The sequence below is a fragment of the Panthera uncia genome, chromosome B1, assembly GCF_023721935.1.
Source record: "Panthera uncia isolate 11264 chromosome B1, Puncia_PCG_1.0, whole genome shotgun sequence".
Classification (NCBI taxonomy): Eukaryota; Metazoa; Chordata; class Mammalia; order Carnivora; family Felidae; genus Panthera; species Panthera uncia.
The window spans coordinates 131,212,762-131,226,303 of record NC_064811.1 but is presented as its reverse complement, the minus strand read 5'-3'; the positions used below and the strand labels follow the sequence as shown (position 1 = coordinate 131,226,303).

Below are 13,542 nucleotides of genomic sequence, written 5' to 3'. Positions count from 1 at the left end.
ACCACATTCACATAACTTTTCTTATGATATATTGATATAATTATTCTATTTTACTATTAGCTGTGGTTTTAAATCTCTTACCATGCCTAAGTTATAAATTAAGCTTTGTCATTGGTGGTATGTTTGTGTAGGAATAAACAGTAAATATGGAGTTTGATACCGTTTGAGGTTTCAGGCACCCACTGATGATCTTGGAACATATCCCCTGCAGATGAGGGGGACTGTTGTATTACCAAATTGATTCAAACAAATACTTGGAAAATGTATGTGCCCACATGACCAAGTTTTATTTGAATGACCCTGAATGTTTCTCTAGCCATTGAATAAAACCATTTAGCCAATTTGAACAAAGACACAAATTCTCTTCAGTGAGGCCTCAAAATAAAGCAAATATAATTATGGATGCATATTTCAAATACAGCACATAGAGTGGCTTAGAACTTAAGGGTTCTGGAGTTAGCCGTGGGTTCTAGAGTTCTACTGCCGAAGTGGAAGGAAGCCTTGCCTCTGCATTTAGTCTATGTGACCTTGACTAGGAGCTTAGGTGCCCTGCATTTTATAATCTAGGAAATGGACACAGTAGCAGTATCAACTTTTTGTGATTTGTTTTTTTTTTTTGTGTGTGTGAGGCTCAAATGAGTTTGTGAATAAAAAGCAATTGATAAAATTTAATTATTATTTTAAAATTCTTTTCAGTAGGTTAAAGTGTATATAGACATTTTGGGGTCTGAGTAGGGATCTGAAACTTGTGCGAATGAGTAGTATTCTGCTAAGCTGAAGTATCATCCAGGAAGCACTGTGGAATAATTGGCATCTTACTGATTTTATTACCTTTGCCAACAAACTTGGGCGCCAGGTGACAGTTGCAGAGCTGGGTCTTTTAAGATCCGCATGTATTTGTTGGCAGGGTCTCATACTACCGTCGGATTCGGTAATTCATGAGGTAGGTTTAATTGATGGGGTTTTAGTGAGTTTGAATGAGAAGCAGCCTATTTTGCAGGGTTGGTTTATTTTTGTTGAAGGAAGCAGGGTGTCTGACAATTCTGTTTACCAGGGAATTTATTTCTTCGGTTTACTCCTTACGATTCTTGCGAGTTGGAAAGCAGTCCTCATGCCCTCACAGTTTTTGAATTCCCACATGAGAACGAAAATTTTGTCTACAATACCAGACTTGTTTGTTAAACATAAAAGGACATAAATCCTCCATGGGTCCCCAGGGGTATGTTAGAGAAAGGGAGTGATCATTATAAACCACTTAGCGCTGTGTGCTCTGTATCATGTTGCCGTGAGAAAGTGATGTTTGATTGGCTCATAAAATAGGTTTAGTAAATCCTTTAAATACTGATGTGAGCAGTTGTGCATGTTGGAAATTAATACCTGAGAGTGTATTATAAGGATTACCGTGTCTCCAGAACAGTCACCTGGGCATGTGTAGATTTCGGCGTTTAAGGAAGATTACGTTTTGTAATTTCACTTTCATGTGTCAAATGTTGCTTGGTTTTTTCATTCCCCTTTCATTTGGCTACGGCCTAGAAACATCTTTTGTCATTGTTTTCTAACTTGATGTTTTGAGCGATGCTATAGTATATAAACCAATGGACTTCCGCAATTAACTCCATCTGCAAATATCGTTTTATCAGAAAAAAGAAAAACTTCAATTTATTAGGGAAGACAACTGGATTTAATGCATTAGTCTTTTTCCACTCGTGCTCCATATTCTCAAACATTTAAAGGAAATGTAGAATCAAGTGGCAGTGATTTTTGCTTTCATTTTTTCTGTGTTGAAGATTACACACAGTAATGAGGCATGGGAATACTTTACAGGTGGATCTTCACTTGGTCTATTTTACCTGATCTTGAATATGACTTAAGTTTTTAAAAAATGCTATTTTTGTAACCATATCCTTTAGCAAGGGGATTTACGGTTTCAAGAGAGAAAACTAAGCCTTGGTAAATAATGATGGTATTGGTATTTTTCAGCTCCATACACAGCTAAACAGCTGTCGAGTATGACCATAAAAATTGATGGTGGAATAATTGGGTGGAATATTGGGTGAACAATAGAATTATATTGTCATAGGACACCACTTGGGAAGAAAATCTTAAAAGTTTACTGTGAAACAATTAGTAGCATATGTTCGATTCTGCTGTTTTATACACACACACACACACACACACACACACACAAAACAGTACTTTTTTAGATGTCCATTTCATTCAACCTCCATGGAATGCAAAACTATGTAGATTTTTAAAGCACTGTGGTAAATGTGTGCACCACATTTACGTGGTGAGCATGTATGAGCATGTAAGAATTAATTGCCAGCTGTCTAACTGCAAATCCAGAAATTGTTATAAAGATTATAAAGATTGATTTTTTTTTTTTAATGGCATCAAATTCAGTAGAAAATCTTCACGAAGAAAGTCATGATGTACTTCTCTTATTTCCAGGACATGGATTTTTGTTTCAGGATCTAAGATAAAGCCAAGTTTAATTTTAATCGTTCCTTAATAAGTTCTTAACATGTATAATCCAGATATTTCTGTGTGGTTAAAAACCCCTTTTAAATACTTCTACAGAACTTACAAATCACATCAATACGTACTAGTGTTTATTTTCGAACAATAAGAAGAAAAGTGTGTAATAGTAAAATAGTTAACGTGAATTGTTTCAGTTTTCTTGCATATGATCTTTTCTCATACAATGCTTCTATTAGATAATTTTGAAAATGGACTGAAGTACATTTTTGACAGTTTCTGTTCTGCCCAACCAGTTTATTGAAATGACTTCGTAATTGCCAAACCCAAGGGATACTTTTTGGTTTTTAGCGTCTTTGAGCTTTCTTTGGCATTGGTACCGTCAGCACTGTTGATCTCTTCTGTTTCTGGTGGATATTTCTCTTCCCTCTTTGCTCAGTTCTGTGGCATCCCTCATAGTGGCTTTCCCCAAGTTCCCCTGACTGTTCCTTTTCAGGATGCGTTTGTTACAGGATCTCTTCTTTCTACCCACACTTGTAATGTTATCATTTCCTGGCATTCCTCAGAGAAGTGGTGATTCTATTCCCTGCCAGTGTTACTCCCTCACTGAAATCTCCATGGCTGTGCCTCTTAGGCCCACATGGGCAAATAATGTGAACGAATGATGATCTGGGCATTTAAACAACAACAACAACAAAAACAACAACAAAGAAAGTAGATGGGGATCTTTTTTTTTTTTTTAATGTTTATTTAATTTTGAGAGAGACAGAGACAGAATGTGAGTGGGTTAGGGGCAGAGAGAGAGGGAGACACAGAATCCAAAACAGGCTCCAGGCTCTGAGCTGTCAGCACAGAGCCCGATGCAGGGCTTGAACTCACGAACCATGAGATCATGACCTGAGCCGAAGTCAGACGCTCAACCCACTGAGCCATCCAGGCGCCCCTGAAAGTAGATGGGGATCTTTAAAGACAGAAAGAACATTTCTTTCCACTTGGTCCCAGTCTCAGTTGCAGTGAACGCATGAAGGCCTGGTGTTCATTCCTTCATCCGCCAAATACTGATACAGTATGTACTATGTTCCTGACACACAGGCGTTAGGGATAAGGCAGGAAATTAAAGACACCTCCTCTTCTGGAGCCAACACCAATTCCAGAGATCTGAACTTCATGGACTCATCCTAGGGCTAATGATACTTAGTATTACCAGATCTTCAAATTTAATATGTAAAAAAGCCAGAAATCCAGATATTCTGTGCCATTCCACTCTTTAGAATCTTGACTTAAATTTGTAAAAAGAAACAGAGCCTACTAAAACTGCACTTCCCTGTTTGCTACATTATGCCTACAAAATATTCTACTTGCCAAAGGCCTTCCCACCTACGCCTGTTCTTCCAGTTTGATCTTCATCTGCTTCTTTGTTCCCCACCTTCTATTCCCAGCCCACCGTGCTGGGCCCCTTCTTTCTTCTGTTGCATCTTACACATTGTCCTTCTCGCTACAATGCATTTCCATTTCCCCTCCTTTCACCCCCGCTCAGTCAGTGCTCATTGACAGCCCAAATGTTCCTTTACAAACTAACCCTAATCTCACTGTATAGAGTTACTCCTACTCTGCCAGTCTTCCACAGTATTTCCTACGTACTCTCATTAGAGCACTTACCAAAGTGTTTTATGGGCCCTGAGCCCAAGGAAGCTATAGTTTCATCTTTGAATCCTAAGAATCTAGCAGAACACTTTGCACCAAGTGAGCACTTCATAAATGCTTACAGAATGATCGACCAGGTCTCAAATCTGGCTCTCTTTAAACTAGCAACGGTGGTAACCTACATTAGATAGGTTTAGGGGAAAACCTCCCAAGCAGAGAACAAACAGATACAAAAAAAAGCTTTGTTTCACATGTAAACTATCTTGATATAAAAATGATCCTTTCATATAAAATGGTAGTTATCAACTTTTGTACCAAGTAGATCTGAAATAACTACGTAGGTCTGTTCTTTTCTAATTTTTTTTAATGTTTATTTATTTTTGAGAGAGAGAGAGAGAGAGAGAGAGAGGGAGAGAGAGAGAGAGAGTATGTGAGAGAGCAGGGGAAGTTCAGAGAGAGGGAGACACAGAATCCAAAGCAGGTTCCAGGCTCTGAGCTGTCAGCACAATGCCTCCGACGTGGTCCTTGAGCTCCAACGGCGAGATCATGACCTGAGCTGAAGTCGGACATTTAGCCAACTGAGCCACCCAGGCGCCCCTACTTAGGTCTGTTTTGTCCAAGTCCTCTAACCCCTAACCCCACCACTTTTCAGTCCCACCACACGCATATATACCAAACTCCTAGAACAGTTCTACCGGTCGGTTCACACGTTTGTCATTGATGACCGAGACCTGTCGTGTGATGTAGCAAGTGTTCTCCCCTTTGTATTTGAGTTTTCTTATTTATTGCTTTCAGACTCCCACAGTTACATTAAAAGTTCATGTGGAGGAGGGGGTACGGGATGCAGGATGGAGATGAAGGACAGCTTTATTGAATGGCAGCTGTGAGCCAACAGTGTTTTAGGTACACACACGTCTCCTGTCCCAAAGTATCCCTGAGAGCTAAGCAGCATCATCCTCAATTTAAGACCAAGCAAAATGAGGCTGAAACAAGTCAAGTTACATGTCATAAGCGAGTTCTGGATACTTCTTCAGGATGAAGATTTATAAATAGAATTGGCCCATTACATACTCTGTATATAATTTTCAATAATTTTTTCTTCTGTAAATTCAGTACTGCACAAAACATACTATTTTTGTTGTCTAGTATCTACTGAATTTATATTTTTGAAAATGCCTACCCGTGATTTTCAACCATGTCAGACCTACATTTTAAGAAATTTTTTGCAGTGTCCTCTTTAGTATTCTCGAAGGAAGTTCATAGAAGTGATCATCTATTTATATACACAATTGTTTGAAATATAAATATAATGGCATGTGTGCTATATAAAGCTAAAATAACAAAGTAAGTTTTGTGAAAATAATGGATTTAAAATCATAAATACATATGCACAAGTATGCGAGGAAAATGCAAGGAAGTAGATATTTGCATCTTTTAAGTAGATTCATTGTGAATATGACAGTTCTAGATATAGACGAATATGTATATGTTTAATTGGTTTAATTGCAATACAGATTGTATAAGCAGTGTTTCTGTTCATGATATGTTTTTTCCAAAATAGTAATTCTTGCTACGTTCCAAAACATAAAAACTTTCTTCAACTTATTTGATGGTTAAATTTCTGGAAAATTTGGTTTTACCTAAAACTGCAGAACATATTTGTGCTTATATGTGAGACAGCATTAGTTTCCAGACTCAGAGGAACTACATCAAAAATTTCACCTACATAAACGTCCGGTGAACTGTTTGAAAGGCATGGGGAACATGGGGCCAATACTCACTTCTGGGACTTTCCATTATTGAACATTGTTGGACTGTGCCTGCCACGTGTCACAGTGCCATCCCCACCCCTGGTCTCAGTATAAGCCAAAATGCCTCTGAAGATTTCTGGGATGTTTCTTAAGAGGCAACACTGCTCTGGATGAGTACCACTGATCTAAACCTTTCAAACCAAAATTAACATTTGTTGGAAAAATATTACGTATTCCTTATGTTTAGGATACTGTGTGCATTGCAGTGCAAATTAGAAGTATATAAAAACTGATTCCTTTCTTCAGGGATTTAACAGACTATGAAACTGGATCACTTGCATACATATAATGAATATTGAACATATGTGTTTATCAAAAAGAGAAAGATGACGGTGAACTGAGAACACCCAGAAAGGTCTCACAGAGGCAGACTGGTACAAAGTGAGATTTCAAGGGTGTGTATATAATGATGCGGCTGTAGAGAAGCTTGCCTCAGAGATGAGGAAAGGGAGCCAAGGAGTCTGACTAGGGTGAAAGCGTTACTGTCGGAAAGTAATGGGCAATGAGAATAGCACTTAAAATTGGAGTAAAACTATCATGTCCAAATGGAAATTGCATTGAATAATTCATAAGTTGAATGTCAGATACGGTTGCTCCCTACAAAATATTTAAGCCTTGAGATGGCTATTTTTAGTGAATTTGGAGTTCATCACCAGCAGCACTTGAGGGCTTAGAATAGAAGAGTCATTTTGCCCACATTGAGAAAGCATTTTTGATTGTGCCTCTTCGTTGGAGTATTTGATTATATTGACCCAGTTAAATTTGGAATGGACTCCTGGCTCTGGTCCATAGATAGCTGCCTTGTATCCATGAACATGGAATTTGAATTGCTAAAATAACAACTCATGCTATGATCATGTTATGTTATGTCTCTTTTGCCTTTGTCTCTTGCAGGTATGATTTTGTAGAGGTTGAAGAACCTAGTGATGGAACTATATTAGGACGCTGGTGTGGTTCTGGTACAGTGCCAGGAAAACAGATTTCTAAAGGAAATCAAATCAGGATAAGATTTGTATCTGATGAATATTTTCCTTCTGAACCGGGGTTCTGCATCCACTACAACATTGTCATGCCAGTAAGTACCACTTACAGATCCCCTGATTTAATTGGGTCAGTTATTTGCTTACCTTAAAAAAAGAAGAAAAAAAAAAAAAAAGGGGGGCGGGGGGGGGGGGGGAGAATCAGGAAAAACAAAAAACAAAACCTTTTACCTACCTTGATTTTTTTATCCATAAATGTCACTGTAGTTATCACAAATAACTTAAATTCCATCACTACAGATCACTAATCATTGGCCATGTTAAATACCTTTTCAGAGTAATGAAATAAAACATGTTTTTTTACAACTTTGAGGAGAAACCCCCTTACCCAACTCCCCTGCAACTCACCATTCATTGTTTGTGGGAAGTTGCATAAGTACATAGCATTTTCTCTTGGAAAAAAAAATAGGAAAATCTGTGTATTTATTACTCTTCCCATTTTTTTTTAATGTTTATTTATTTTTGAAACAGAGAGAGACAGAGCATGAACGGGGGAGGGTCAGACAGAGAGGGAGACACAGAATCTGAAGCAGGCTCCAGGCTCTGAGCTGTCAGCACAGAGCCCGACTCGGGGCTCGAATTCACGGACCGTGAGATCATGACCTGAGCGAAGTCGGACGCTTAACCGACTGAGCCACCCAGGCGCCCCTACTCTTCCCTTTTAGATAATCATCAAAGTTTGGACCATATAAAGTCTTCCTGAATTTCAAGTTTGAGTCATATTAAGTAATAAAATACAATTTTATTTTCTAGCATTTTTGTAGAACTTTCTTATGTGATACTCTTTTGCATTTTGCTAAATGTTACTCTTTAAAGACATAAATGTTGAAGCTTACACGGGATTCTAACAGTTCTAATTTTCAAATTCACTTATATATTTGTTATGAATACATTGCAGACCTAGAAAGCCAGCACTGTTTGATATTAATACCATTTTAGCTAAATTCATGTCTGTAACTGCCCTAAAATTCCAATTTCTTCAGTGATGTTTTACTTTTTCTCCCCCATTAAGGTGGCATCTTTCCTCTTCTGGACCTGCCAAAAATTTATTTTTTATGTGTGTGGTTTATGAACATGTACACAACATTCTGTACATCATATTTTTTCTTTTTATCGAGAGAAGTAAACTTACTAGCTCTTTCTAAAATCAGTGTTTTAGTAAAATATACTTTAAAAAGTAGTCATCTCTATTATCCTACTTATGCTAATATTTATCCTGCTTAAATAATACTTGTGGCTGTTCATGTTTCAAAAAAGAAGTTCTGAACTTTTCACTGGAACTTAAGACACCTATTTGGTCTTTAATTGTTACTGTAGTTTTAGTTATATCCTGGCGATTTGTATCCTTTACATATTATTTCAAACATTCATATCTATTTGTTGCACAACAGAAATATTAAACACCCTTTTACTATTTTTATCACATTACTTATAGTAATTCTGAAGTACTCTTACAAATATGATGATGTCACCTAGTAAACGTTTTAAATATAATCAATAATATCACCACTTAAAATAACATAAAAATTGATATCTTCAATACTTTTGACTGGAGATTTAACAAATCAGCAGTCACTCTGGGAACATAACATAATGTGGGTTACATGCATTAACATCTGTGTTCTTACTGGATATAAGAACAATGCTCATGGCAGGCTAACAGTTCATGAAGCCAATTAGAAAATATGGAATCAATATTAAACTTTATATGTTATATTCTTATTGTGATGTTAAGTAGAACTTTCTTTTTTCGGTTGCCCAAATTCAAGTCTGTGGAACATTAAGGATTTGATTAAATTAATAAATTTAAATATTATTGTAGATATAGCTAAAAGAAACCATGAATTCAAACTGAAGTTTGAAAAGGATCTTTTATTCATTTAGTAACAGTAGAATAATTTATTGTGTAAAATCAACATTAAGGGAGATAGCTCTAAACTATATGTCATAAATAAATTGTGAATCTTGATCAGTTACCTTATATAGATTGTTTAAGATATCCACGCCTGTGTTCCACGATGAAATACTTTTTGCCAGTAGAGGGTCTCTACCATTTTTAGTTAATTTCCAAAACGTCTCTTACTTTAATAATTTAGTGTTTTTCTTTAAATTTATTAAAATTGAAGACTTTTATCTAGAAATGAGGAATGTTAATAGTAGACAAGAATGAGCATTTTCAAAAACCACTCTTGGTATTGTGATGATTTGTTTGAATAAAGCCGCTAAGAATCTGTTTAACACACTTTCACAGCGTCTTACTTTAGAGAATTTATGAAGTTAAAATTTTTTAAGTCTGCGATGGCAGAGGGAGATAGGACTATACTTCCACAAAGTTGTACAGTCCACATCTTCAGTGTGTGTAGCATATGTAGTGTTCTTAAATATATAAAGAGGAAACAATTAAGTTTCACTCAAAAACGTAATGATGGGTGTGATAACACAGCAAAGGTTTTATTTATCCCCAATCTGTGACAAAATAAAACTTGAAACTTGTGGTGCGCCTGAGTGGCTCAGTCGGTTAAGCGTCTGACTTCGGCCCAGGTCACGATCTTGCAGCCCGTGAGTTCGAGCCCCGCGTCAGGCTGTGTGCTGACAGCTCGGAGCCTGGAGCCTGCTTCGGATTCTGTGTCTCCCTCTCTTTCTCTCCGCCTGTCCCCAGCTCATGTTCACACTCTGTCTCTGTCAAAAATAAATAAACTTTAAAAAAATTTAAAAAAAAACTTGAAACTGAGAAGATACTTATATTTTAAATAAACTCTCTTCTTCCCATTATATTACTTTAAGTATGTATAACTAACAATCATCCTGCTACAGAATAAGACATGAAAGCTAAAATATATATATGCCAACATCAAGGGTTGTATTTTTCTAATTTTATGACTGCATGGGTTAGCTAGTTGTATAACTCACAGAGTTGTGTGGATTAAATAAAATACGTAAAGATAAAAACACAGGAAATTTATAGTGTTGTGCTCAGTTCTGGGGCACATTAGAGGTTCTTAAATACTTGAATGCTGAGTTGATGATACCATTCACTCACTCCAGCTTAACTAACAGAAGATTCACTGACAGCTGTATTTTTATCTGTGAGAGTATATCCTGTTCATGAGCCTTGAAATGAGATAAAGCCTCATAGGGTCTGTAGTAATTACCATCCATCCTCTTGACTCAGAAGGGCCCCGCCACCTGAATTTGACCTACTATTGGAGATTTACTGTGATTAAGATCAGAAACTGCATCTGAGAGACTTTAGATGAAAGATGTATCACCGGGTGCATCATTGAAATTAAATTCAGTGCATTTTTAAATAGTTATTGAAGTTGTTTGATAAGCTGTAAATATGGGAATTGACATTCTCCTGACATCCTTTGAGCCATGTTTTGCATGGCACCAAAGTTGACCTGTGCTGGGCTGCAGAACATGGAAATATGTAGAAACATACATAGGACATCTTCTATTAATTTGTCTTATGCTCAGGAAACCAGCAGCCATTGGATTGCAAGAAACAAGAGAATTTGATGTCATGGTCCTTGTTGCCTAATAAATATGACTTGGTGATTTTGATTTTGCCAGATTGTTCAGTTCTGTTGAGTTTAAATCTATTTTGGCTATTTATCTACCATTTCGTAGAAGCCTTTCTCTTGGTTCCTTGTATGCCTCTTCCCCAACACAGCCACACTCCTGTTCTCAATAACTGCCTGCAGAAGGGTGAGATTTGGTTAGTGAAAAGTTGACAAGTGATTTTGCTGTTAAGCCTTCCAGAATGTTTTGAATTATCATTGTGTGTTGCTAAATGACATCCTTCCCTCCATGCCCCTCCTCCCCACAATATTATTACTAGCCTGGAAAGATCCATCAGTCTTATCTGTGTATCAATGAATGAAAGCCTAAGGGAAGAAAGTTTACCTTTTTAAGAACAGACTTAAAAGTTCTTGTGGCATTTGCTCAAGGGCACATGCCCCTCCAACCCCTGGATCATCTCTAATACTTTTTTTTTCTTTTTTGTCAAGGATGTACTTCATAATTAGCACACCCAGCTCCTCAAAGGCATTGGTCTCATTGACTGCAAACCCACCCTTGCAAAATAGGACCTTGGAGACCACTGGCCACAATGGTCTCCTTTAATTTTCTAATGATAAAAATGATAGGAACCATGGGTCCTTAGTGGACTATTAGATTCCCGAACTGAGGTTTGCTACTGAGTGCCTAGCACACCCTGAAGCACCTGCTCACTAGTATCTCATGGTAGTTCAGCCAGTTCCTCTGGGAGTTGTCTAAACCCCCCTGGAGCTGTACTGACTTCTCATTTAGTATGTGTTACCTCTGTTAATGTTGTATAATAGTGCTGTTTTGTCAGCTAGAGCACTGAAGAATCACACTAATGACACCAGGTATTCTCCTGGTCCTGATATATTAGAACTAGTTTCTCTCTCTCTCTCTCTCTCTCTCTCTCTCTCCCTCCCTCCCTCCCTCCCTCTCTCTTTCTCTGTCTCTCTCTCTCTCTCTCTCTCTTTCTGGTGGGAGTGGAACATCCCAAGTAGTTCAAGAAATTGGTGCCTACTTATGACATTATAACCATTAATGTGTATAATCATACTCATCAGCTTTTTTATAATTAGATTAACATTTTGCATCTGTTCACACACGAACAAAAACTTCGAGTTTAATCAGTTCTTTTTTTTTTCTGGGACAATTATGGAGAAAGTTTATTTTAATATTCTTTATAGTCTACAAGTAAGGGAGACCATTCTGCAGCCTTCTTTTGGAGCATGAATGGATATGTTTGATTCTAACTAACCTTTAAGTCTGGTTGATTCTATACCAACTTTAGATAGTATGTAGCTCAGCAGTAGAATTCTAATACATTAGTTAAAATTTTCAGAAACAGTGTTGCCGTACATGTTGCCATTAAAAACTATGTTCATAACCACATAAATTTACTACATAAATTTAAAATGTTAGCATTTCAGTGTTATTTTCGAGAATTATTTATGGAAATATATACCCCCTTATGCCCCATTAATAAGTAATGAAAAATAAATTCATGCATATTGATGCCAAACAATATACATTCAGCTTTTATGATTGTGCATAAGGAGTTAATAATGTCTTTGATTTTTTTTTCCCCCTTCATGCTAAAAAAAAAAAAAGGCCTGGTAGATTAGCAGTGAGAGATTGTTTGGGAAGAAATGAAGCAAAACTGAAATAAAACAGTGCAAGCTTGTTTCTGTTTGGAGGCCACACACATTGAGAGCCCAGCGCACATTTCGGATCTCTTACAAAGAAAAGAAAATTTCTTGTTTAATTTTGGAGTAATTTATAATAGATTATGTATGTTTTACTCTGTGTACTGTAGCATAAGCACCATTATTTAAAACTGTTAGCAAACCTACAAAGGCTGAAAAATAGCATCTTTTCTTCTAGCATCAAAAGATCTTATTAAAAGTTTATTTGTAAGAAAATAAGCCTTAATATAAAAATATTGCATATTTTTATCAGTTACTTCAAAAACCCATACCTATTTTGAAATAAAATATACAAATCCAAATATGAATATTTTTAGTGGTTTTATTCTTTACATATAAAACTATTTCTTTTGAGTATAATGTTGTTTGTTATATTTATATATCTGTTTTAAAACAGTTATGAGATTTGAGGATTTTTTTTCTCTCTTTCCAAACCTGGTTAACGTTTTGAAGGACGATTAAAATACTATTTATTGATTTCTTTTAAAATAGTGTTTTTGAATATTGTATTTTCCAGAATTTTTTAATTTAAGCTTCCTGATCAGAAGTAATAACATAATATTTTCAACAATTCATCTTCTCTCATTTTTTAATGTAATAAATGGATCAGTTTAGATTAAGAGAAATAGATGTTATAGCTACCGGGCTAATTGACTCCATATATTTTTATCTTCTTTCCTTTATTGCCTGAAAAGAGGAGTGTGGGGTGATGAATGAAGTGAAGACTCCTTTAACTCACAACAGTCTGTGAAACTCATCTTTTAAGTTGCTTCTAAAGTTTTTCTATTATTTATTTTCTGTTTTCTTTTTCCACTGATAAGTGACAGTTGTTTGGATATCACGTAGTTTTTATTCTTTTTAGTAAAGTTATACCCAGAGATGAAATAATACTAAAGAGTGGCACGCAAGTAATGTAGCTACTTTATAACCCCAACTATGGGTTTTCCTTAACAGTGATTTTTTTAAATGACTTGTCCAGAGTTAAGTCAGTGCCTGGCCAGTGTGCACTATAGAAGGGTGTATGGTTTCTGTGGGGAAGGCTTAGAAGGACACTTGATGCCTGAGGTGCCATTAAGGAATGCATGACTGATTGCCAAAGTAGTTATTAATTATGCGGGATACGGAGAACAAAGCCGCTCAGTGAATATTGAAGTTGGAGGGAGAAAGGAGGAGGGGGATATTTTTTCTGTCCTTTCTGGCATGTGCCAGTAGGTTATTTCACTCTTAATATCATGTAAAGGAAAGTCTTAACTGAAGGCCAAATTTGCTTTTATGTTCAGGTTAAGAAAAATTCCAAGTAATTCTCAAATAAGGTATCAAGTT

General features: G+C 36.5%; 1 protein-coding gene across 5 annotated transcripts in view; it reads left to right on the top strand.

Moving 5' to 3' along the window:
- Positions 1-13,542, top strand: part of PDGFC (platelet derived growth factor C) — a 203,451-nt gene that overhangs the window by 142,554 nt on the left and 47,355 nt on the right. For all 5 annotated transcript variants that reach the window (XM_049632345.1, XM_049632347.1, XM_049632343.1 and 2 more), the window contains one exon: positions 6,828-7,008. In XM_049632345.1, the coding sequence (XP_049488302.1) occupies positions 6,828-7,008 (181 nt within the window). The remainder of the gene's footprint in view (positions 1-6,827; positions 7,009-13,542) is intronic.